This window comes from Cutaneotrichosporon oleaginosum (genome assembly GCF_008065305.1).
Source record: "Cutaneotrichosporon oleaginosum strain ATCC 20508 chromosome Unknown ATCC20508_contig01, whole genome shotgun sequence".
Taxonomy (NCBI): Eukaryota; Fungi; Basidiomycota; class Tremellomycetes; order Trichosporonales; family Trichosporonaceae; genus Cutaneotrichosporon; species Cutaneotrichosporon oleaginosum.
The window spans coordinates 1,769,196-1,793,077 of NW_027072170.1; the positions used below are offsets into that span (position 1 = coordinate 1,769,196).

General features: G+C 60.8%; 11 protein-coding genes across 11 annotated transcripts; 6 read left to right on the forward strand and 5 right to left on the reverse strand.

Annotated features, from left to right (window-relative positions):
• Positions 1 to 103: 103 nt before the first annotated feature.
• Positions 104 to 2,561, forward strand: COLE_00722 (uncharacterized protein; the record flags this gene model as incomplete). The annotated part of the gene is made up of 5 exons (XM_018421144.2): positions 104 to 208; positions 242 to 587; positions 622 to 1,021; positions 1,057 to 1,359; positions 1,394 to 2,561. The coding sequence occupies 5 exons, from the start codon at positions 104 to 106 to the stop codon at positions 2,559 to 2,561; spliced, it is 2,322 nt and encodes a 773-aa protein (XP_018282007.1).
• Positions 2,562 to 2,604: 43 nt separating this feature from the next.
• COLE_00723 (uncharacterized protein) lies at positions 2,605 to 3,969 on the reverse strand (the record flags this gene model as incomplete). Its single annotated transcript, XM_018425707.2, has 5 exons — positions 2,605 to 3,093; positions 3,127 to 3,276; positions 3,310 to 3,515; positions 3,550 to 3,802; positions 3,835 to 3,969. The coding sequence occupies 5 exons, from the start codon at positions 3,967 to 3,969 to the stop codon at positions 2,605 to 2,607; spliced, it is 1,233 nt and encodes a 410-aa protein (XP_018282006.1).
• Positions 3,970 to 4,887: 918 nt separating this feature from the next.
• Positions 4,888 to 5,535, forward strand: COLE_00724 (uncharacterized protein; the record flags this gene model as incomplete). Its single annotated transcript, XM_018422040.2, has 2 exons — positions 4,888 to 5,001; positions 5,119 to 5,535. 2 exons carry the CDS (start codon positions 4,888 to 4,890, stop codon positions 5,533 to 5,535), a joined length of 531 nt encoding a protein of 176 aa, XP_018282005.2.
• Positions 5,536 to 6,084: 549 nt separating this feature from the next.
• Positions 6,085 to 7,429, forward strand: COLE_00725 (uncharacterized protein; the record flags this gene model as incomplete). Its single annotated transcript, XM_018422039.2, has 8 exons — positions 6,085 to 6,417; positions 6,449 to 6,469; positions 6,502 to 6,700; positions 6,742 to 6,858; positions 6,916 to 6,940; positions 6,972 to 7,100; positions 7,133 to 7,287; positions 7,320 to 7,429. 8 exons carry the CDS (start codon positions 6,085 to 6,087, stop codon positions 7,427 to 7,429), a joined length of 1,089 nt encoding a protein of 362 aa, XP_018282004.1.
• Positions 7,430 to 7,505: 76 nt separating this feature from the next.
• Positions 7,506 to 10,635, reverse strand: COLE_00726 (uncharacterized protein; the record flags this gene model as incomplete). The annotated part of the gene is made up of 3 exons (XM_018426356.2): positions 7,506 to 8,625; positions 8,662 to 9,809; positions 9,844 to 10,635. 3 exons carry the CDS (start codon positions 10,633 to 10,635, stop codon positions 7,506 to 7,508), a joined length of 3,060 nt encoding a protein of 1,019 aa, XP_018282003.1.
• Positions 10,636 to 11,137: 502 nt separating this feature from the next.
• On the forward strand, positions 11,138 to 12,160 carry COLE_00727 (uncharacterized protein; the record flags this gene model as incomplete). The annotated part of the gene is made up of 3 exons (XM_018419481.2): positions 11,138 to 11,291; positions 11,326 to 11,702; positions 11,753 to 12,160. The coding sequence occupies 3 exons, from the start codon at positions 11,138 to 11,140 to the stop codon at positions 12,158 to 12,160; spliced, it is 939 nt and encodes a 312-aa protein (XP_018282002.2).
• A 391-nt stretch (positions 12,161 to 12,551) lies between these two features.
• COLE_00728 (uncharacterized protein) lies at positions 12,552 to 15,285 on the reverse strand (the record flags this gene model as incomplete). The annotated part of the gene is made up of 5 exons (XM_018421143.2): positions 12,552 to 14,507; positions 14,542 to 14,697; positions 14,733 to 14,888; positions 14,920 to 15,094; positions 15,152 to 15,285. 5 exons carry the CDS (start codon positions 15,283 to 15,285, stop codon positions 12,552 to 12,554), a joined length of 2,577 nt encoding a protein of 858 aa, XP_018282001.2.
• Positions 15,286 to 16,122: 837 nt separating this feature from the next.
• Positions 16,123 to 16,633, forward strand: COLE_00729 (uncharacterized protein; the record flags this gene model as incomplete). The annotated part of the gene is made up of 2 exons (XM_018425121.1): positions 16,123 to 16,192; positions 16,224 to 16,633. 2 exons carry the CDS (start codon positions 16,123 to 16,125, stop codon positions 16,631 to 16,633), a joined length of 480 nt encoding a protein of 159 aa, XP_018282000.1.
• A 45-nt stretch (positions 16,634 to 16,678) lies between these two features.
• COLE_00730 (uncharacterized protein) lies at positions 16,679 to 19,835 on the reverse strand (the record flags this gene model as incomplete). The annotated part of the gene is made up of 7 exons (XM_065626095.1): positions 16,679 to 17,179; positions 17,212 to 18,678; positions 18,711 to 19,249; positions 19,283 to 19,429; positions 19,476 to 19,493; positions 19,527 to 19,641; positions 19,812 to 19,835. The coding sequence occupies 7 exons, from the start codon at positions 19,833 to 19,835 to the stop codon at positions 16,679 to 16,681; spliced, it is 2,811 nt and encodes a 936-aa protein (XP_065482589.1).
• Positions 19,836 to 20,250: 415 nt separating this feature from the next.
• COLE_00731 (uncharacterized protein) lies at positions 20,251 to 20,742 on the forward strand (the record flags this gene model as incomplete). Its single annotated transcript, XM_018420183.1, has 2 exons — positions 20,251 to 20,346; positions 20,458 to 20,742. The coding sequence occupies 2 exons, from the start codon at positions 20,251 to 20,253 to the stop codon at positions 20,740 to 20,742; spliced, it is 381 nt and encodes a 126-aa protein (XP_018281998.1).
• A 607-nt stretch (positions 20,743 to 21,349) lies between these two features.
• On the reverse strand, positions 21,350 to 22,904 carry COLE_00732 (uncharacterized protein; the record flags this gene model as incomplete). Its single annotated transcript, XM_018424922.1, has 6 exons — positions 21,350 to 21,590; positions 21,643 to 21,770; positions 21,894 to 22,388; positions 22,463 to 22,626; positions 22,665 to 22,799; positions 22,871 to 22,904. The coding sequence occupies 6 exons, from the start codon at positions 22,902 to 22,904 to the stop codon at positions 21,350 to 21,352; spliced, it is 1,197 nt and encodes a 398-aa protein (XP_018281997.1).
• Between the last annotated feature and the right edge of the window lie 978 nt (positions 22,905 to 23,882).

Here is a 23,882-nt window from a genome sequence, read left to right on the forward strand (position 1 = left end):
CGCTTCGGCGCGTCTCTCTCCCGCGCGTCATAGATCCAGGAACAAGCCACGTCAGAAAGTCAATGTTGTGACCTGCAAGTGAATTCCACCAGCTCAGCCCACCATGAAGCTTCAGAAGCTGCTGCTTGGCGCGGCCGCGTTCTTCCTCCCCTTCGCTGCGGCGCAGGAGGGCGCCGATGTTGACGAACATGAGACGTTCAACTACCGGGTGCGTAGCACGTCGGGACTCTGCTGACGACAGAGTGACATCGCGCGCTTGCGATCCCTCGTAATCCACTCCCTGTACTCGCACAAGGACGTGTTCTTGCGCGAGCTGCTGTCGAATGCGAACGATGCGCTTGAGAAGCTCCGCCTCGAGTCGCTTACCAATCGCGACGTGCTGAGCGCCGGCGAGCCGAACATCACCATCTCGGTCGAGACTGAGGACGGCAAGACCGGCCGGTTGATCGTGCGCGACACCGGCATCGGCATGAACAGGTCCGAGCTCGCAAAGAACCTCGGTACAATTGCGAGGTCGGGCACCAACGAGTTCCTTGCCAATGCCGAGCGCACCGGCAAGGCTGATACCAACTTCATCGGCCAGTTTGGTAAGCCAAATCGTGAAGATCATGCTGACAGTAGGCCTCGGCTTCTACTCGTCCTTCCTTGTCTCGCCCACCGTCCAGGTCTCGTCCATTCCGCCTGTGTCGGAGAAAGACCCAGAGCCCGTGCAGTACACCTTTGTATCGTCAGCCAAGGGTGACAAGTTCGAGGTGTTCCGCGACCCGCGCGGCAACACACTTGGCCGTGGTTCAGAGATCGTCTTGGACATTGGCGAAGAGGACAGCGAGTTCCTTTCGCCAACCACTCTCAAGGCCTTGATCGAGAAGCACTCGACGTTCTCGACAACTTTCCCGATCTACGTTCGTGAGGCAACGGCCAAGACGAAGAGCGAAGATGGGGACAGCGAGGATGCTGAGGACGCCGATGAGTGGGACTACACATGGACTCACGTCAACAGCCAGCCGCCCATCTGGATGCGGTGAGTGACAAGCATTCCACCGGAGCTAACAGCAGTGAGCCTAGTCAGGTACCCAAGGAAGACTACATCGAGTTTTACCGCGCTATCTCGAAGGACGCGAAGGCCGAGCCTCTCGGCTGGTCGCACTTCAAGGGTGACACTGCGTCGGGCGTCGCCTACCGCGCCATCATGTACATCCCGGAGACGCTACCCAAGGACTTCTGGACCAACATGAAGTCGGGCATCAACAACGTTCGCCTTTACGTGAAGCGTGTGTTCATCACCGATGAGCTTGGCAAAGACTATATGCCGCGTTGGCTTAGCTTCCTCAAGGTTACTGTGGACGCCGACGACCTCCCGTGAGTTCACGCGTCATTGCAAGCTGACGGTCAGGCTCAATGTCAACCGCGAGACGCTGCAGAACCACCGCTTCCTCAAGCAGTTGCAGCGCATCCTAATCCGCAAGGCGCTTGATCTGTTCACGCGCATCGCCGAGACTGAGCCCGAGCGCCACAAGAGCATGTCCAAGATGTTCGGGAACGCGCTCCGCATTGGTATGCTAGAATCGCACAAGGACAAGGTCAAGATCGCCAAGCTCCTTCGCTTCGAGTCGACGACGACGAACTACACCTCGCTTGAGGAGTACGTCGAGCGCCGCAAGGAGGGCCAGAAACAGATCTTCTACCTTTGTGGGACCGGCGAGACCACATCAGACCTTGCGCGCTCGCCTTTCGTCGAGAAGCTCAAGGCGCGCGGGTACGAGGTGCTCCTGCTCAACCTGCCATCGGACGAGCCGATGATGGGCGCGCTCGACACGTTTATGGGCATGCGCACGCAGGACGTGGCCAAGAAGGGTCTTATCTACGGCGACGAGGACGAGGACGAGGCCGAGCGCCGCGAACTCGCTCAGGCGGAGAAGACGTACCGTCCCCTCCTCGACTGGTTCAAGAAGGAGTTCTCGCCGCGGGTCGCCGACGTCGTCCTCACCAACCGCCTAGTTACCTCGCCGTGCACGATCGTCGTCGACAACGCAGGCTGGAGCGCTAACATGGCGCGTATCATGGCGGCGCAGGCCGACGCCGCCGACGAGCCCATGTACAACATCCTCAAGAACCTGCCGCGCGTCCTCGAGATCAACCCCAAGAGCCCGCTTATGGAGGGCCTGCTTGCGCGCGTCAACGAGCTGCCTGAGGCCGACGATGATAGCGAGACCGCCGAGGGAGCCGAGCTCCGCGAATTGGCGCAAGTGCTTTTCGACACCACGCTCGTGCGCTCGGGCTTCAACGTGGCTGACCCCGTGTCCTACTTTGAGCGGGTGGAGGCGCTTCTGCGCCGGGAGATTGGCGTCTCGCTCTCGGCTAAGGCGGACGAGACTGTGCGCCCCGCGCCCCCCACGGCCGACGCGCCACTTGAGGAAGCCCAGCTCGAGAAGGACGAGGCCGAGGCCGAGGAGGACATCTTTGCGCAGTTCTACACGGACGAGGACAAGGCGTCGTGGGCCGGTGACAAGGACTCGTGGGTCGATTTTAAGGACTGGAAGAAGACGCGTGACGAGCTGTAATAGATACAGTACATACAATACAGACATGCATGGTCTAGCAGTTCTACTCGTGACGACGGACCTTGACGACGCGCCCGCCCTGGATTTCCTCGACAAAGTCGTCGCCAAGCTCGGCCGACTCGTCCTCAACCGCCTCCCCCTGCTCCACGTCGTCGGGCTTGATCGCCACCTGGCCGTCTTCGGGCCCGTCCTCGGCCTTGCGCTTTGGCGGCCGGGCCTTCGCCTCAGCTGCGGCGGCTTCAGCCTCCTGCGCAGCCTTGATGCCCTCCATCCGCCTAACGCGATTCTCCGCGCGAGCCTGCCCCGTCGACCGCTCCTTCTCGCCCTTCTGAATCGCAGCGGCGACGCGCGAGACGCTCGTCCCGACCCTGCTCGCGGCGACGCGAGAGTCGGCGGCACCTGAGACGTTGGTCGCGGCGGCAACGCGCGAGTCGCCTGCACCGGCAGCCTTGGCTGCCTCGCGCGCAACTGCTGCGGGGTTGAACTTCTTGTACTTCTCAAAGTTCTCCACAACCGAGATGCCCAGCACCGTCTGTTGTCAGCACGGAATTGGCATGTGACCTACCTTGAACAGCTCAATCATGATCGTCCGGTCGGGGTTCTTGAGGTCGACCGTGTGCTCGGGACTGAGCTTGGTCACCTCCTCTGCAACAGCCTTGATCATCTGTAGCCGCTCGAGAGCGTTCGAGTTGCGCGTCGCTACCTGGATCCCGAACTGGAGTCAGCGGGGCTCAGCCTACCCGCTCACCTTCTTAGGACCGCCGGAGAAAGGGCCCGGCAGCACCTGGGCTGCGATCCGTCGCAAGGACTCAATGTCCGCGTGCGCTGTCGCCGAGACGGGTGTCAGGCGCTGAATGAATCGGAAGGAGCAGCGCCCAGTCCGTTCGCAGCGCTCGATGATATGCCGCACCAGGGCGATGGGGTCGAGTGGTGGCAAGACGTTGATGTAGAGCACTGTTGTCAGCTTAGCTTCGGACGCTAAACTCACTGCATACAGTGTCGCGCTTACACACCCGGAACCGTTGAGACTGTCGCGTACTTTGCGCTGACAATTCATCCAGCTCCCGCCTGACCATGTCCTCGATATCGCCTTTCTCCTCTCCGTCGTCCATGCCACCCTCGGTGTCAGGGTAGAGGTCGTCGGCCGCTTCCTCGAGGGCATCAATAATCTCCCGCTCCGCAATCATCTCCTTGTTCTGCACCGCCGTAACCACGATGCCAGGCGAGCAGAGCATCTCCGGCTGTTGTGAGCTTTAGCTCCTCGTTGACTCACCAGTGGCTGCGTGCGGTACTGCGTCATGGCACCGCCCTTGAAGTCGCCTTGCCCGTCGCCGCCCTTGGGAGGCCCCGAGGGCTTTTTGTGCCGATAGAACTTGGCCTTGCCGCCGCGCTTGCCACCTGAAGACATGTTGGTGTATAGGTTTGAGATGTTGACGTTGTGGGAGGTCGTCACCACTGAAATTCCGGGTCCACTGGAGCGGAAGCAAAACCATATGGGCCCCACCTCCACTTCGAGTGGCACATCCAGATACCTTTGCTTCGTTCTCGATCTGCCTGCCGCCACGACATGCCATAGATACTGGTAGAGTGAACCAGAATTTTAGAATCTATTCAAGATTTATTGAATCCAAAATAGTACTTGTGCATCCCCTAAAGGCCTCAGATGGTTCCGGGCACGTAGGTGTCGGCAGGAGCGGGCCCAGTCGAACCTGCGGCGACCGTGATACATCCAAAGGTCCTAGCATACGGCCACCAATGCAGGAGATTATTTGTATACCAACCCCAGGCTCAGCTGCTCGCTGTACTCCGGGGAGCGACCGCCTGCACTGTCGCAGATGATATTTCCGAGATACACGGCTCATATACGTGCTATTGTGATTAGCATTTCAATGAAGACAATTCTTGCAGGCACCACACTTATGGATATCGACTCTCCGATCCGGGCGGAGGCCCACCGTGCCTCCACTTTCGGAACCCCACAACCCCCTTGCACCACCCATGCTTCCCACATCTCGCACTCTCCATTGCTCCATCGCACATCGTTCATCACATCCACAACAATGGCTCTCAACCCCCGACGCACAGCACTCCTTGTCTGCGACATGCAGGACCGCTTCCGTGAGCTGACTTGGTAATGGGAACTAACGTAAGGCAACGCCATCTTCGGCTTTGACAACATTGCCAAGACGGTTGCGCGGATGGTCAGGATGGCTGCGGTGAGTTGTTGATTGAGGAGCTGGACGGCTCAATGTTTTGCTTGTCAAATGTCCGCTCCTTCTGTAGAGCTCAACCTGAATGACAACAAGACTGACGCCAGATCCTTGAGATGAAGGTCATCACGACGGAACAGAACCCCAAGGCGCTTGGCGCAACGGTTCCCGAGCTTGGGATCGACAAGCTCCCAGCACACCTCAACCTCGGGACACACTCGAAGACTCTGGTAAGCTTGCAGCCTCTTGCGTACTCTTGGCGCTAGGAGATAGTTCCTGAAGTGTTACCACCGACAAGAGGGCCAATTCTAAGCGACGCTTCCCCGTCGATGTCCAGCTAACTCCAGTTCTCTATGTTCACGCCAGAGGTCTGCAAGGCCCTTGGCGGCCGCTACGCGAACTGGCACGACGCGAGCGCTGTCATCGACCCTGAAGGGATTGACCGCGTGATCATCGTCGGCATCGAGTCGCACGTCTGCGTCTTCCAAACAGCGATGGATGCGGCGGGGCGGAACAACGGCAACGGACCTCGCCCTATTGTGCTGGCTGATGCCGTCTCGAGCATCAACCCACAAGAAATTGCCGTCAGCCTAGACCGTATGCGCCACTCGGGCGTCGATGTTGCCACCTCTGAGAGCGTGCTGTTCCAGCTCATGGGTGACGCCAGCCACCCCCGCTTCCGTGAGTTCTCCAAGCTCGTCAAGGAGGAGAAGGACAACACTTCTGGGACCCTGCAGAAGATGATCGGCGCTGTCCCAATCTAGAGCAAAATGCATTGTTGTACACGTGAAGAGAGAGACATATGACAGTCAGGGGTAACTACGGCCGGGTGGCGAACGCTGTCTGCACTTCCCCACACGCCACACAGCTGTATTATCGCCTCCGCTTACACCTCCGCACAGGGGGAGCGGGAGTTGCTTTGCGAAAGAACGTATTCAGTGTAAGCTTTAACCGTGTGCTCCTCCTTCTCACACTCTCGAGGACGCTTTTCACAGACTCCACTCAAGGCAGGCTAGCCTTGCTTCACGCGCTGAAGCCCGATGATTACCGAGGCCCCAGAACAGTATAGTCGTCATCTATAATGCAATGTGTTATCGGACGGCTGCACTGCACCAGTTTGCATGCACACGAATAGTGACAAGCGCTGAACCAAGCAATAAGCATATCTGTCGCTGATGGAAGGCGCAGGTATATTGCTGCAGTGATCTGCCACGGACTGACGCTAATCAGCCGATCCGTCGTTATCGCGGACATTGCCGAACCCGTGTCGGCCCACCTCTCCACAGAACGGAGTCGTCACTTGAAAGCGCCACATGTCCATACGCACCTCAAGGCTATCTCGTCCACTGCTCGCCCTCTCGCGTCCCCTGCTGTTATCCACATTATCTACCTCAACCACACGCCCCGTCCGCCCGACTGTGCCCCTCCCCGCCCTCCGCCCCGTGATCCCCTCACACGCCATGACGATGTCAACCCGCACACCCGACGCAGCCAAGGGCCCCAAAGTCCACGTCGCGCTCGTCCAGCTCCCCGCCGCCATGCCGGGCGGAAAGGCGGCGCAGGTGGCGCGGATGCGCGAGATGGTGCGCGACGCGGTATCGCAGGGCCGGGACGCCGGCGAGGCTGTCGACCTCGTCGTCTTGGGCGTGCGTCTGTTGTCTACTGCGCTAACGACAGGAAATGTGGAATGGCCAGCCTGTGCGCCCTCGCACATCGCGTACTGACGCCAGAGCCACGATGAGCTCGTCAAGAACGCCGAGCCGATTCCCGCCGTCGGGGCGCCGGAGGCGTCGTGGCCTGCCGAGGCCACAACGTGCCGCGAGATGGCGGATGCGGCGCGCGAGAGCGGTGTATGGCTGCTCGGCGGAAGCATACCCGAGGCCGCGGATGGGCGGCTGTACAACTGCGCGACGGTGTGGAGTCCCGAGGGTGCGTCTCTTTCAGAGGGGCTGTGGACTAGCTAACGGCAGGCACGCTTGTGCAGACGTACCGGAAGACGCACCTCTTCGACCTCGCACTCGAGAAGATGACGTACAAGGAGAGCGACACGTTCGGCGCCGGCGACAGACTAGCATCGTTTGACACTCGTGAGTGCCTCCCCTCTTCTGCGTCTCCGTCCGCTCCTCGTCCGCTCCTGACACTAGCTTTCGGCCGCTTCGGCATCGCCATGTGAGTTTGCACCAAGACAGACTGACATCAGCTGCTACGACATCCGCTTTCCCGAGATCGCGACGATCGCGGCCCGGCAGGGGTGCACGGCCATGTTCTACCCCGCGGCCTTCAACACGCACACCGGCCCCATGCACTGGGAACTGCTGCAGCGTGCACGGTATGTAGAGTCGCTTGCTCCGCTGACGACAGTGCGCTTGATAACCAGATCTACGTTGCGACGTGTAGCCAGGCGCGTGACCCCGGCGCCAAATACGAGATCTACGGGCACTCGATGGCAGTATCGCCCATGGGCGAGGTGATCGGCACTGCACAGGAGAAAGAGGCGATCGTGCGCGTCACCTTCGGTTAGTACCTCGCCAGATGGAGCTCATATCAGACCCCGAGGTTATTGCGAATACGCGCGCAGGCATCCCCCTCCTCACCCAGCGTCGCTTCGATTTGTACGCCGACGTGTCCGTTACGCCGCCCACAGCGAACGGCAAATGAGCACAGAAGGACAGTTGTCAGAAGTAAATGTAAAGGTTGTCTTGTCCCATGCTAGCTGATACATGCTTCTAATGGTCTAGAAGTCGTCGTCCGCGATGTCAATCGCATCCGGGTTAGCCGCGCTCTCTGCGGCAGGCATCTCCTCGTGCTGTGTCTGGGGCTTGAGCGTCGACGCGACGAACGCAGGCGCGCCACCGCCACCCATCTCGCGCTCCACGGCCGCCATAGGGTCTGCGGCCTCGCGCGCAGCCTCGTCGGCCGCATCCGTAGGCTTCTCGGTACCGCTGACGGCTGCGGCCTTCTGCGCCGCGAGGAAGCTCTCGTTCGTGTTGTAGCTGGCCTGGACGGCGCGCTTGATGCGGAGCATCTCGCGGAACGTCTCCTCTGAGCCCGTGTCGATCTCGAACTCGCTCCACTCGGTCCAGAACGCTTTGTCGACGCGCGGGTCGCAGAACTGGGACGCGTGAGCGTAGATTGCGCGTGCACGATCGATCTCGCCCAGCTTGCGCTCCATCTGCGCGAAGCGGCGGCACATGATAGCCGTCTCGCGGTCGGGCAGCGCGCCGATCGCGCGCTCGTAGATCGGCCGTGTGGCTGGCAAGCCGAAGTTGGCCGTCGCCTTGGCGATGTAGATCGTGTACATCTGGAACTTGTCCGAGTCCTGGACTGTCGAGGCGGCGCGGTCGTAGATGCCCATGGCGCGCTTGGCGAGGCCGTGCTCCTCCTCGAGCTTGGCGTACATGAGGTACAACGGCTTGCAGAACTTGGGCGGACAGTTCTCGAGTGCCTGCTCGAACAGATCGCGTGTACGCTCGAGCTTGCTGCCGCCAAATCGCTTTACGAACTTGGACAGGTAGATGTTCCAGATCTCGAACGCGATTGGGAAGTTGAACACCTCGATGCCACGCTCGTAAACCTTGAAACTCTCCTCGAAGTACTTGTTCTCCTCGAGGAAAGTCGCGTAGTTGACAATGGTCTGCGCATTCGCAATCTTGAGCTCCATGATCTTGTCGTACACCGCCTTGGTCGACTCGACTGACCCAATCGACTCCTCGAGATCCGAGTAGAAGGACCATAGCTTGAGAGACTTGAATAAGCGCGTTTGCGGCAGGAGGTTGTCGTTATAGTAATCGACCTTGGTGTTCTTCGGCACCGTAGTCGCGCGCTGCATCAGCCGGATGGCCTCTTCGTAGTTCCTGCCGTCAGCTGGATGCCCAGGCCTTCTGACGTACTCATTCCGCAATTCCATCTCAGCCCATTCGCACCAAACCTCAGCCAACTCGTCCACGCTCTTGAACGACACGCGCGTTGCCTTCTCGAAGATCTTGCGCGCCTCGTCAAGGTTTGGCTCGCTGCCTGGCTCGCCAGTGCTGGGATCCACAGATCCGCCCTCCTCGTAGAACTTGGCAAAGTTAACGTAAAGGGGATACAGCGGGCTGGTGGTTTTGCGAGGGTTAATCGTGTCAATGGCCTTGAGGTATGTAGACACGATGGCCTCGTCGTCGCCAGCATGCAACGCGACGCGCTTCTCCCACTCGACAACGTCGTTAGGGTTACGGCGCAGCAGCACGTCATTGACGAGGAATGGACGGCGGTCCATGAGCTCCTCAAATGCCTTCATGCGCGCGTCGAGTTCAGCCTCGGTCTCCTCGACATCGAAGTCCTCGTCCTCGAGGTTCTCCTCGTCGGCCAGCGCGTCCATGAGCGACGACACGATAGTCTCCGAAAACTCAGAGTAGGCGTCGAAGATCTGCGTGAAGTCTCGGATTGTGACTACCTCGGCCAGGCCTCGCTCAAACGTCGCCGTTGCGCGGTCCAGCTCGCCGCGCTTGATCCAATACGTCGCCAAACCGGTCCACAGTCGCCCCGCCTGGTCATTGTACACGTTCAGACCGTCGCGGAGCACGATGCCCTCCACGTCCAGTAACCTTGGGTTGGACGGATCAGTGTCCTCGTCTTCGAGAACCGTGGTGTCGGTCTTTTTGCTCTCACCGCCGATGTTTGGTGGTGGCTTGTGCAGCATAGCTTTCGACGAAGTCGGTGCTGCGGGCCCAGCAATCCGGTCCAGGCGATCCCCAAACTTTGATTGGGCGGGTGCGTCCTCCTCCCCCTCCCCGTCCACCGCATCTTCCACTGCTCTCCTCGTTTCTTGCACCTCGAGCGTTTGGTCCTCGTCCATGCCCACCTCATCGGCGTACTTCTCGACAAGCTCGAGGAAGTCGACAAACAGTTGGTAAGGTGATTTTCCCTCGAGTGACGAGTAGAGGTTCTGCGCAGCGCGGCGCGCCAGTAGGAGCAGGTACTTGGCCGCAGCCAAGGGCCTAGGTGGCTCCGACTCGAGCAGATACGTGATATGGCGCTCTGTGAGGGAGGAGTCGATCTGCCGTCAGCAGTATCCAACAGTACCGGCTCACCTTCAAGAAGCGGCGCCACACACGCTCGCCTGCCTCGCCGCCTACGATCTCTGCCCAGCGGAGGTACAAGCCCCAGATACGCCCATGCAAACTGGGCGGGAGAGTACGAAGGGCGCGGTCAAACGTGCGGCGCGCGTAAGTCCGCTGGAACATGGGCGGGCACTTGGGGTGCAGAACCATCGACAAGTGGAGCAGCCAAGGGACCGGGAGGTGGCTAAGCCATTGGAGCATACGCTCGCCTGTCGCAAAGAGGGCGCGCCACTCCTCGAAGCCGACGATACCGTCAAGGCCGCCCTCCCACGAGTTTGTGTCCTCGGCGTCATCCAGCAACTCCTTCACGTTCGTCTTGTACGCGGCGCCGCGCTTCGCTTGGTGCGCGCGGGCCTTGACAGCTTCCGCAGTGAGTGAGCCCATCACGTACTCCTGGCGAGTGAGGAAGTATGATTTCCACAGCTTGTAGTTCGTGGGGAAGACTGCGAGGGCACGCTCGTACACCATGACGAGCTCGCGCAGCCCATCACGCGCAACGGGATACGCGAGGATGCCAAGCATCTTCTCTTCAGGCGACGGATCATGGTTCTTCGGGGGCATAGCCTTGCCAATCCGGTCCTTGATAGACGCGATGTGGTTGAGCCACAGCCTCATGTTGTCCGGGTTGTGCAGGAGATCCTCCTCCACAGCCAGGTCCGAGGTGCGGATGAGCTCGGGGTTGGTCAAGGGAGTCGGTATGGGCACCGTCAGCGGGAACCGCGACGCGAGCTCCGCGAGGAGCGAGCTCTGCGCGTCGACCATGGTTGCGGATGCTGGGGTGGTATGTTATTGTGTTGAAACGCGGTGTGTTGGTGGAAACAGGTGGCCAACGTACTTTCAGGCGCCACATGGCAATTGCCGGAAGCTCCGTTGATCGGCCTCCACTTCGAGTGTCCACCTCCACATGAGTCGGTGATCGCTGACTCGAAGTTGCTGTTCGCATCTCACATCCGCATCCCGCACTCCTGAATATCTTGGCTGTTGCAGTAGTTTCGGCACCGACGACGACTCGATACCCCCAGAACGTATAGAACGCGATAAAGCGATAGACAAAGCTGTGGTTGCGCTATAATAACGCCACGGCATCACCAGTACCTCAAGACTCATTTACCCCGACTGATTCGCCATTGTGTTGTGCACTATTCCACGGCTACTTCCTAGACGCGCAGCAGCAACAATGCAGTTTACGGGTAAGCTGGTGCTCGGAGACAGCGCGTCTCATATGCTGACTGCATGAGACATTGCGGTAAACCTGGGCGATGCCATGTTCCAGGGCAAGTACCACGGCAAGCAACGTCACCGCGGTGACATAGATGATATGATCGCACGCGCGCGGAATGCCGGCGTGACCCGCCAGATTTTGACTGGGACGTCGCTGAAGACCTCGCAACAAATGCGCGCTTACGCCGAGCAGTATGGTGAGTCGACGATGGTCTCTGATGTTGACCACAGACCTGCACTCGACTGCTGGATGTCATCCGACTTCCACTGCTGAGATCGACAAGTACCGCGGTGGCGAGGAAGCGTATTTTAGCGCGCTCAAGGAGCTCATCGCGTCCGACCTGCAAACCAAGCGTATCGTCTCGATCGGCGAAGTCGGGTTGGACTACGATCGCCTGCGTTTTGCACCGAAAGAGACGCAGCTCAAGCACCTTCCTCGGCTGCTGCTCCTGTCCAAGGAGTACAACCTCCCACTTTTCCTGCACGACCGTCATCCCGAGGCGCATAGAGACCTTGTGCGCATCATGAAGGAGGTCGGATTCGGGCCGGACTGGGCGGGCGGCGTCGTGCACTCGTTCACAGGCACGGTGGAGGAGATGAAGGAGCTCGTGAGTTGAACTGGCTGTGGCAGTGGGTTGATGCGACGTATTGACTACAGTTGGACATGGGGCTGTACATCGGCGTCAACGGGTGCTCGCTCAAGACGCAGGAGAACATCGACGTGGTCAAGGCCATCCCGCTTGACCGGCTCATGCTCGAGACGGACGCGCCCTGGTGCAGCGTGACCACCGGCCACGTGTCGTTCAAGTATCTTCCCAAGGACCTTGTCGTTGTCGAGAGGGTCAAGCCTGAGAAGTTTGTTGAGGGCAAGGGAGTGAAGGGCCGGAACGAGCCGGCTGACGTAAGTTCCGAGTTCTTAAAAGCTGACGGCCAGGTCGTGCTTATCGCGCACATCGTCGCCAACATCCGTGGCGAACCTGTGGAGAAGGTAGCGCGTGCGGCGTTCGACAACACGACGCGACTTTTCTATCCGGACCAGGTTCAGGACGGCAAGGACGTCCTGTAGTTTGAAGTTCAAGCGAGTCCAGAATAAAGCCATTGGAGCGCCCCTCGCTGTCGTGCTGGCCTCAGTATCTCCGCTTCACGCGATCGAGCCCCACCCTAGCTCGAGGGGCGGAGAAGGGGTTCCCGGGCGCCCAGGCGACGCCCACGTACATGGCTGGTGGACTGTTCCTTACAACTCTTAGACGTGGGGCGGTTCGTTCCGTTCGCGGAATGCAGACAGTCCGTGCAGCATACACTACTGAAGCGATATGCACGTAACGCTGGTGAGGGAATGCTTGAATGTGGGTGGTTGAATCAGTAGTGAGCACACAGGTGCATGGTGCATTGGCGAGCCCCCGGCTTTCGACACTGCCCAGCTCGGCACTCAGGTGAAGCATAAATGGTGCATCGAACTACGCTACTGCGGATGACTCTCGGCTTCCTGCCGGTTTACGTACTTCGCGGCCCAGCGCCTCCATCCATGCACGAGAGATCTCTAGAGTCTGACGCTCCTCAAATTTCTCCGGAGCATCCTCTTCTGACCGGGGGTGGGCAAGCCACTCCCATTCGGCCTCCATCTTGTCAGCCAGAGGCTCGAGATACTGCCTGTAGCGTCGCAGGAACTCGCGCCACCACCCCCAGCGCGCGCGCATCGGCCACCCTCCTTCGAAGCCTTCGTCTGCAGATCCTTCCTCCACGAAGGCGAGGACGGCATAGATGCCTTCTTGGCTGCGGTGCGAGGGGGAGAAGATGCGGATGAAGCCGTCCACAACGCTCTCGAAGACGTCCCCGAGACGCGCGGTCACTGCATCCAGGTTAGCCTGGACTTCGGCGGCCTCGCGCGAGCGCGGCGCGTCGTCCTCCTCGTCATCCATGCCCACGCCTTCGCCGCGTTCCAGGCGCTCGGCGGCGCGCCGGGCGCGCGCTACCTCGTCCGCCTTGTCGACGGCCCGGAGACGGCGCCGCTCACGCACCACCCGTCCCACGACCTTGTCCAGCGTCATGCGCAGAACCTCCCAATGGGTACCCTCCGTCCATCCTCCGTCCGCCATGCTGTCGCGCCACTGGTCCCACGAGAAAACCCACTCGACGACGTCGACTGGCTCGAGAATACCGTACTGCAGGTATTTGTCAATAGTGATGAGGCGCATTTGGGAAGAGCGCTTCCAAAAGTCTCCGATGGCGCCAAGGATGACGGCGCGCAGTCTCGCTTCGCTCCCAATGAAGCGCAGTACTTCGAGGTAGCGCTCAGTCGCGTTGAGGAAGTGGGAGAAGGAACGGTCACCTAGCTTGAGGATTGTCGAGGCGACCATGGCCACGACATCTGTCCTGAGGCTGGGTTTAGCGTCGCGTGTGAATGCATCAGGGAGAGCCGTGATGTAGTTCTTGATCTCGTGCGAGGGCGCCTTGTTCTTCATGAGCTTGAGAAGACTATCGGCCTCGGCGAGACGTTCGTGCGAGGGCGCGTTGTTCGTCATGCTCTTGGAAAGAGATTCAGCCTCGGCGAGACGTTCGAGCGACTCGTAAGGCCAAACCGGGTCTGGCGCCTCCGGGCGCACGACCTCGGCCTCCTTGGCGAGCATGGGCTCGGGAAGGGTCTGCAGAATCCGGTCGTGGTACGCGAGACGGATCTCTTGCTCGACGACGCGACGCATGAATGCGCGCCGTGGGTGGGTAACAGGGAGCTCGAGGTCGGGAATCCACTCCTTCCACATCCACTGGAAGCCGAAGTTGGACAAATGGATCGCAAACCAGTCTGCGATGCGGCGAGCGATTTCCACGTCAAGGCCGTCGTCACCGAGCTGAGTGAAGAGACGACGCACCGCGCGGCCGACTGGCGGCGCGACGGTCGACGGGCTCAGCTTGCAAAGCTCGGTGATGACCGAGCCATAGTAGAGCGGGCAGTGCGGCGTGTGGGGCAGCGTGCATAGCGCCGAAAGAATGGTGCTGACGACAGAAGACTCAAGCGAGTATGTCGACTCAGAGGTCTCAGACTTGAAAGTGCCCGGCGTAAGGTAGCGGGGGATGTTGAGGAGGAAACGAGCACACTCCTTTCTGTTGACCTCGAAGATGTTGAGCGTGTCGAGGAGAAGGGAGCGAACCGTCCAGCCGAGCACGGTGTTGGTCGGCGGTACAACGCCCTCGCTGAAAAGCTCCAGGTTGCCGGTACGCCCCTCGCAGTCCTGCGGGTTCTCCTCGTCGATGTCGTACATCTCAGGCGGCATGTAGACGGGCGAGATGGCGTAGGGATCGGGCATAGTGGCACCCTCGGGGATGACGGCTTCCTCAGATGGGCGGGGGAGGACTGCTGGCGCCTGCCACTCACTGGCGCGCAGTTCACGGAGCGCGCTCAGGAGGTCATCGAGAGGCTGGCGTCAGCTTGAGAGACATATGTGACCCTACGTCCGCGTAAGGCTTCGGCTCCACGCCCCTGGGGAGGAATTGCGCGTGGGGCTTGAAGAACGAGCGCTTGTCATCGCGGCCCAGAACAAACTTCTCGATGCTGTCGACAATGCCCTCGATGTCCTCGGTGAAGGTGCCCACGAGTGCGTGTGCGGACTTGGGGTTAGAGCGCCTCCACAGTCGGGACTTACGCGGATGAGGCCCTCTCCGACCGCGCGTACGGCACGCTCTGCGCGCTCGCCGCCGCCGCCAACCTCGTTCAACACACTCAAAAGGCCCTTGTAAGCGTCTACGAGCGAGCGCGCATCCACGAGGCCGGCAGGTACGAGGAGGGAGAGGAACTGGAGCTGGGGTCAGCGCTGGCGCTGTACAACTGACCAAGAGACGGGCATTGAGCCACTCGCGCGCCTCGACGCTGGCGCGAAACGAGCGCGCAAGCTCCTCGAGGATCTCGCGCCCGCATTCGGCCTCCTCCTCCTCGCCCTCAACGCGATACGTGAGGTGCAAGAGGAGCGTGGCGTAATGGGCCTGCTTGAAGGGCATCTCCGTGACGCTGGGGTCAGCATTAGCGCGAATGCTAACGCAAGCCTCCAATGGGGCTGGCTCTCACCCGTAGCGAAACCCGTCCATGATGCCGGGCCCGCCCTCGCGCCACCCCCGGCGCAGGACCTTGGCCAGGCGCGGCGCATCCTCGACGGCATCGAAGTCTTCGTCGTCGGCATGCTTGATGATCATCTTGCGCATGCGCACCGCCGTCGTCTCGGGGGCAGTACGCCCGCCGCCGCCGCCACGCGGGCCGCGTCCGCGGTCATCTGCTGTCAGCCGTGTTGTCGGCACAAACTCACTTCGACGACCACGACCACCGCCGTAGCCACCTCCGCCGTATCCGCCGCCATATCCGCCGCCACCGTATCCGCCACCCCCGTATCCGCCTCCGTAGCCACCGCCGCCGCCACCGCCGCCGCCGTATCCGCCGCCGCTAAAGTCGTTGAAGTTCATCCTAGGTGCGGATGGTGAGGAGGATGAGCGCAGCCTCACATTCCAGTCGTGACGAGCAAAAGCAGCGGAAGCAAATTTCGCGGGGCGAGATTGTTTTCAACCTCCACTTCGGTGACCACCAGATGTCGGGAGCACGGTGCATCGATCAGCTCAGTGTCTCACCTCGTATCTCATCTCGTCGACTCCAACTTCTGCTGGGACCGCCGCCAGGATGGGACCCAAAATCTTGCCTTGCGCACTCTGCGCCCAGCCGTCGAAGTATCGCTGCCCATCTTGCCCCGTGCGATAGTGAGCGCCGCGCCGTGCCCTCTGACGCCAGCTGCTCCGTGGCCTGCTACAAGACACACAAAGGTATGCGGGCCTCGTGCACGTCTAACGCCAGAATCATGCATCTCGACGCCAGCGCACACGGGCCCCGCGCCCTCCCTCGAACCGCCCGCCCCGCCCGCCGACCCAGAACCCCAATCTCCGTCCCAATCTCAGTCCCAATCCCAGCCCCAGTCCCGGTCCCAGCCCCCTCCTTCCCCGCCCCACCCCCTTCGGCCCCTCACGTCCCTCAAATGGCCGCCAGAGCCAGACCCAATGGTCTTCACAGACCCGCTACGGCGCGACGACCCGAAGCCGCTGCGCCCGGCCGAGCTTGAACGCATCGGTGCGTCTCCCCTTGCTCTCGCTGACGCCAGCCACGTCGCAGCCCCTCCGCGACCTCCTCGCGGAAGACAAGCTTACGCGCATCCTCGCCGTGCTGGACGGCATGCCTGCGCGGGCGCGGCACGACGCGCTCGCCCGCCTCCTCGGTGTGGACGGGGAGAGCCTCGCGCGCCCCGCGGCGGCCGCGACGCTCGAGCGCGGCAGCCCGCCGCCGCTCGGGGAGATTTTGGCGCGCGCGGCCGCGCCCCGGCGCGAAGGGTGGGCGGTGGATGGCTGGTGGCTTGGTCAGGACCAGGGGCAGGAGCGCGTATGGATCGGCGACGAGGAGCGGCAGCTCGTCAGGCTCTGGGCGGGGGTTGTTGTGCGTGAGATCGACGGCGAAGGCGTTGGGGGCGAGGGCGCGTGGGGGCGCGGAGAGCTTGCATGGGAGATCGGAGAGTGAGCCGCGTCAAGGTCATTCATGTCATGTACCATCTATGTCGTGCTATTAGCGGGAGGGGGAGAAGAACCAGGACTGGCGTTTTGCGCTTGCCGGGCTTTCGTCGTGCTGCACCCGTGTGATGGGGTTGGCGAAGGGGTTGGATGGGACGGCGGGGACGCCGCCACCGCCTCGGAGCGGCTTGGCGATGCGCGCGTGGTTGAAGCTCGCCTGCTCGCGCGCCTGCATCTCCGCGAGGCGTGCGCGGAAGCCCTCGATCTGCTGCTCGTACCGCTGGTTCTTTTGGGCGAGGCGCGCGTCCGCGTCGTTCAACAGCTGCTCGAGGTTCTGGATGCGCTCGTTGCGCGTGATGAGCTTGCGCTCCGCCACGCCAACCTCCTTCTTGAGCTGCGTGTTCTGGTCCACCAGCTGCTTCTGCACCTGGTTGAGCGCGTCGAGGTTGTGCTCCAAGAACTCGAGCTTCTTCTGCTGGTTGCGCGAAGACGCCGAGCGCGCGATCACCTTGTACTGCTCGCGCACCTCGTCCAACTGCATCTCGAGCTCCACGACCTGTCGTCAGCTCCAGCCGGCGTCCGACGTACCTTCTCACACCGGTTCTGGAGATCCTTCATCAAGCTCTTGCGCACAATCTCAAACTCGGCGTACTGGATGTCATACTGCTTGCGCTGGCGCTCGAGCTCGCGCGCTGCCGTGGCAAACTTCTCACCGTCCTCGTGCCCAGACGAAGCCGCCTCGAGTGCGCGGTTCAGCTCCTCGTTGCCGAGCTTGTACGTCTCAATCGTGCTCTGCAGGCGGCGGATCTCGCTCGCCGACTTGTCCGCGTGCTCGGTGAGCGCCTTGATCTCGCCCTTGAGCATCTCCTCCTGAGCAGCCCACTTGGCCTCAAGGCGTTCCTTGACTTCTGCGACCGCCAAAGGGTCGTTAGACCCGGTGGACCGCGCAAGCAAGTCCTCGTACTCGCGATTGCGCTGGTCGAGAAGCTTCTCGACCTCAGCCTTGCGCTTGGACTGCAGCTCGGCATTGTCCTGCGCCAGCCGCAAGCGCTCCTGGTAGTCGCGCATGATCTGCTGGTTCTCGGCAAAGTGGTTGCGCACGAGGTCGCGCAGCTCGGTCGAGATCTTCTCCTGGCCACTGCTCGACTCCTCCACCTTCTTGATGTGTAGGCGGAGTTTTTCCCCGGCCGCGTCGAGGTTGACGCCGCCCATGTCGATCTTGGCCATCATCTCGTTGAGCATCTCCTGCTTGCGCTTCTCCTTCTCCTCCTCCTTCTCGCGCGACTGGACCTTCTTGCGCTCCTCGATCTCGGCCTTCTGCTCGTCGATCTCGCGCTTGAGCTCGGCAACCTGGTCCTTGAACGTGTCCAGCGAGATGGTCTGGTCCTTGATCTCGGTCTCGAGGCGGGCGTTGAGAATACGCAGCTCGGAGGCATCGGCCGTCGAGGCCTTGTTCTCCTTCATCAGCGCAGCCTCCTGCTCCTTGAGGAACGCGACTTCCTCCTTGAGCTCATTGAGTGCCTTCTCGCGAGCCGCAAGCGCACTCTCACGCTCGGCAAGTTGATCGCTGAGCTCATTCTCGCGGCGCAGGAACTCCTCCTTCTCGTCCTTGTCAAGGACACCGAACGCGGTAGGTGTGTCTGGCCGTGAGAGAGATGTTGGTGTTGGGCTGGTGGATGTCGCCTTGCGGACACTGGCACTCAAGCTGCTGTTGTTGACCATCGACGGCGTCCACTTGTCCTGCTCGACCTTGCCGCCATTCCGCCACACCTTGACCTCCTCCTCGAGCATGGCGGCGTACTCGCGCGACATGCCAAGCTCCGCAGTAAGCTTCTTGAGCATTGCACGGAGCTCGGCAGGCGAGAGCTCGACGTTGACTCGGGCCTTGTTCTTGATAGACTTGGCACGCATGCCAAAGCGGAGGGTAGAGAGGGTTTCTGGCTCATTAAACGACGCCGGCGAACAGTTGATGATTAGGGTTGTGCGCGAGTTACCACCAAGCGACTCTTGCAGAATACGCGTAAGTTTAGAGTCTCGGTACGGAATGTGCGTCGACTGCTGTCAGCTTTAACGGCGCATAAGCTCACCTTTCCGTCCGTCAGGGCGTTGATGACCATGCCGAGCGCCGACAGACTCTTGTTGATCTTCTTGGCTTCCTCCAGCGTCTGGCCCGACGCGCCGGTCTTGCCAACCTTCTCGGAACCTGCCAAATCAACGAGGTAGAGGTTGCCCGACTTCTGGCTGCCGGTCTCGGTGTTGCGCTGGTGCACGCCAATCACAAAAATCGAGTGGGAGCGGGACGACTCGGCGTTCATGTTTGTCGACGAAACGGCGCGGCTGGCGCCGCCGGCACGCATGACGTCGAACACCTCGGCCTCGGACGAGACGTACACGTCCGTCAAACCCTTGACGTACACGCCGCGGGCCTTGTCCTCGTGGATCGAGAGGTTGTCGTTGTGCGGCGCGAGCAGGTCCTTGATCTTCTCCATGTAGATTTCCATGTAGCTGACCTTGACGGTGTACTCGATATTGCTCTCTGCTGCGACGATCGAGGCGAAGATCTGCTCCGTGATGCGTGGAATGAGACCCTTGAGCTCTGGGTTCTCGATATCCGCGCCCATCATCGCTACGTGTCAGCTTGGGCGTCAGTGAAACGTACTGAAGGTCTTGCCTGAACCTGTCTGGCCGTAGCAGAACAGCGTGCCGTTGAAGCCCGTCATAACGTCCTCGACGATGGTCTTAACGCCAAAGTCGAAAATGTCCTGTTGCCGCGATTGTTCGTCGAAGACACGGTCGAACGTGAAGCCTGTGTATCAGCGGGGCGTCTGTGAGTCTCTGTGGGCCGAGCGCACCATCCTTCTCCGGGCCAGCTGTGCGTTAGCCACTGTCGCACAAGCACGCACCGAGCGACCCCGACGTCTTCATCGCCACGGTGAGCGAGTCATCTGTGATCGCCACGACTCGTTCAGACTTGGCCTCGACTTCCATCCGATTCATCGGACGGAATCTGGGGTTAGTTGGGTGGCGGGGCCGGGGGCGCGGGGAGGGTGAGGAGTGGTTAGCCGGTAGGTGGGCTGGAGATGGGCTCCAACGGCGAGGGGTGGGAGGTGGGCCAGCGACGAGCGCGCCAGAAGCTTAGACGCACCGACACACAACCTGCTGTCAGCGGCGCCATCACAACGTCCTACCTTGATGTTATTGCCGGACGCCATGGTGGTTGTAGCCGTGGCGGCGGGTGGTGGGTGGTGGGGCGGGAGTGGAGCCGGGGTGGTGTTGAGGAGAGCGCCGCGCGCCGGATAGCGAACGATCGGGGTGTGAGCAGATGCAAGTGCGACTGGCACTGAAGCTGGAGGCTGGAGGTAACGGCGGCGGGTGGATGGGCGGGAGATGGCAGCGCGCATGGACGTGTTGGGCGTGTCGTGCCTCGTGGCTGTGGCCAGCGCGTCGACTACGCCACGTGACTTGGCTTTGTCTCAATTACCTATAGTCTAATCTAATCCCCATCTTATTCTCGGACCTAATCTCAACCGACCTCGGCGCTCGGCCTCCGACTTTTCCCTGCTGACCCCGGTCCGGCGCCAACTTCATCTTCACTCTCGATCTCGGCTCAAACCTCTACACGATACAATGTCCCGCGCGTCAAAGGTTTTCTTCACGACCGCCGTCGGGTTTATGGGCGCCACGATTTGGGGCGTGCACTGGCTGCAGCAGCGCGAGTCTGATGTGAGTAAAGCTCGGGGGGGGGGGGGGGGGGGGCCAAGAGAGGAGGCGAGGGAGGGCATGAAGGAGGACAAGAGGAGGGAGGGGAGTTGAAGAACACCGCGCTAACCCAAGGCAATGTATCTCGGCGTGATCCGGGACGAGGAGCGAGTACGGGAGAAGGCGTTGAAGAAGGTCCAGCAGCCCGCGGTGGTGCTCGACGACGAGTGCGCGACGTGCGTCATCTCGCCCCCGCCGCAGTTGCTCGAGGCGCAGAGCGCGGAGCAGCGCGCACGCGAGAGGCAGGCGCGGCTCGACGAGTACGAGGCGCAGAAGGGGCTCGCGAGGAGACTTGTCAAGGAGCAGGGCGGGCCTGCGGTGCCCGGCGTGGCTGGCGCCGCTGGCGAGCGGCTCGTTTGATCGCCGTCCACTCCGATGTCTGGCATGTCTCGTCCTCTCCAGCTCGTAGCCCGCGATCGAGCAGACAGGCATCACTACATTGGCTCTCGCGCTCTCGCGCTCTCAACCGCACCGCAACTCGACACCTCCACGAACCCGCAATACCCTGCACAAAGCATAGCCACGCCAATCCCATCACCACTCTTTCCCATATCCCATAGACGCGTCCCCGCGCGCACCCAAAGATCCACAGACGCACTTCCGCCGGTTTAGTAGTCAATGCATTCATCCAATTCGTACAGGGGAACCCACTCTCTCACCAACCTACGCCTTCCTCTCACTCAACCCACCTCCGTGTCGGCCATCCTCTCCCCAGGAGAGGACAGTTGCTGGGCCCCGGTGAAAAGGGGGAAACAGCCCGGAACGGAGCGGCGGATGTACAAATGTTTGAAAGGAGGATGGAGAAGGGGATAGGCATTACGGAGAACAGGCGACAATTGCCGCGCGGTAGGTCGTAACAGAGGAAAGGCGAGTAGTTCGAGAGAGGGAACATGACAGGAGGGGCCAGGGGATGCTGAGTCGGAGGGAGGGTATCAGAGCTCAACGAAGAGCAGCTACAGCGATACTATCAGTCGAGGCTGATGCGCAGCTGCTCCAACGGAATGGGCACAAAGTTGTCGACGTCGATGTTACGGGAACGCAGCTCGGCCTCGGCGTGTTTGGGGACCAGCCGGTGGATGAGGTCGGGCCGCGTCGACAGCTCCTCCCGCGTAAAGTTGAAGAGGGCAGGCATCTCCTTGCCATTCGGGAGACGAGAGCCCTCCGTTCGCAGCTCGTCGAAGAACTGGTGCACGAGGGCCTCGAGGGCGCTGTAATTGTCAGTTGCAGTGCAAGATTAACAGCAAGACAAGCATGACTTACGTGAGACGGGCAGTGGGCGTGTACTCGAGGAGGTGGGAGATGAGGTCAATGGCATCGGGTGAGGTGCGAGGACGGAACACTTTGTGGAAGGGGTGAGCCTTGATCTGGGGGAACTTGTGCTCCATGTACTGCGGGGGTTAGCGGTGGTTTATACACGTGGTGGCGCCATGCTGGCTGTGTTGTGTGGTGACGTTGCGTGGAGGAAGGAAGGAAGGCAATGCCACCCAGCTGTTGCAACCATCTCTACTCACGTTCGGGTTCATCGTCTTGATCTGCTCGCGGGTCGGCGTTCCGAGGACCTTGATGATCTCAACGAGCTGGTCAATCCCAGACTCTCCGGGGAAAAGTGGCTGGCCCAGCATGAGTTCGGCCATGACGCATCCAGTCGACCAGATGTCGATGTTGGTCGTGTAGTTGGTTGCACCAAAGATGAGCTCGGGGGCGCGGTAGTAGCGCGAGCAGATGTAGCTAACGTTTGGCTCGCCACCAACGAGGATCTTGGCCGAGCCAAAGTCGCACAGCTTCAAGATGCCAGTGTTGGGGTTGAGAAGCAAGTTCTGAGGCTTAATGTCGCGGTGGCAGATGCCGACCGAGTGGATGTAGGCCAACGACCGCAGGAGCTGGTACATGTAGAGCTTGACCTGGAGCATCGGCACAATCTGCTTGAGCTTGGTGTAGTAGCGCAGCGACCGGTACACGGTCTCGGGGACAAACTCGAGAACGAGGTTCAAGTAGACTTCGTCCTTCTTCTTGGTCGTCAGCTCTACAGTTCGCATCGCGCGCTGGGGGAAAGCCCGGAAGTTGTGCACGACAAACGCACCTTGTCACCGTTCGAGTAGAAGAAGGCCTTGAGGTCGACAACGTTGGGGTGGGAGACGAGGCGCATGATCTGGAGCTCACGGTTTTTGAACCGCTTGTCCTGCAAGACCTTCTTGATTGCAATCTCCTGTTCTGGGACATCGGTTCCGTCGGCCAACTTTGTAGCTGTTCGAGTCAGCCACTGCGTTTATGTTGATACGCACGCAACATCTTAGCGGCGAACACGACACCAAAGCTTCCGTTACCGACAACCTTGTAGTTGGTGTAGGTAATAGTCATCTCCTGGCCCGTCTTTCCCTCGTGGGCGGTAACGGTAACCACACGGTTCGGGTCATCGGCTGTGAATGGTCAGCACGCGAGTCGAGTCAGTGGTCCCGTGTGGGCGGGGATTAGAACATGGAATTCTCACCCGACACCTTTACCCCGTTGACGAGGCCGCTCATATTGGGAAGAGTTGGAGTCTGCGGGAGCGCAATGTAAGGATGAGTGCGTGGACGAGGACGGAGGGGCGGGAAGGGACGGCCGGGCGGAGGCATACGCGGATGCAAGCGGGATGAGAGGAAGAGGCGAGAGGTTGCGAGGTGTGAGAGCGCGTGAGGAAGGGAGCGATGACGCAGAGGGGAGCAGTTGTGAGGGGCGTTTATAATGGCGAGGTGAAGAGGAATGGAGCAAAAGACAAAATGCAACCGAGTGATGGGAGCGTGTTGAATTAGAGGTTGCGAGGAAGGTGGGAAGTGAGTGTAATAGAGGGGTGTGGAATGGGAGGCGGAAGGTCAATGTCAGGTGGCCGGCCGAGCGACGTTGATGGACGAAGGTGAGGGCGGGGGCGGGGGCGGGGCGGGGCGGGGCGGGGGTCGAGGTAAGTAAGGGAGGTGTGGTGGAATGATGGAGAGCGGGTGAGGACGGCAGGACCAGAGGCAATGTCAGCAACGGATCAACGCGTGATGTGTATGCAGGTGGGATGGAGGGGAGGGGGAAGAGTGAAGGGACAGATGCGATCGTGGAGAGTGAGGAGAGGAGGGTGGGAGTAGATCGCAATGCGGTGGGCGGCGATGCGGAGCGGCGCAGACGGGTTTGGCCAGGACGCTGACGCAGGTCTGGGATGGCCAAGTGTGTGTTCCGCTGTTCCGCTGCCGGATCAAGGAGCCAACGTAGCGGAGGCCGGACGCCCCGGGCGTGAGGTGCTGCGGAGCGGGGGAGGGGCGGGGGGGGGGGGGGCGTTGGGGAACGGCGCGGCGTTGAGCCGTGGATGGTTGACTGGGTAGTTGCGGAAGGGAGGGAGGGGGGAAGGGTGTGACGTTGTGGATGATGGTAGTGATGGAGCAGGATGGAGAGGAGCAGGAGGATGAACGTACCTGTGCAGGGGATGACTAGGTCAGTGGAGAGGAGGGGGGATGCTACGCGTCGGGAGAATGGGAAAC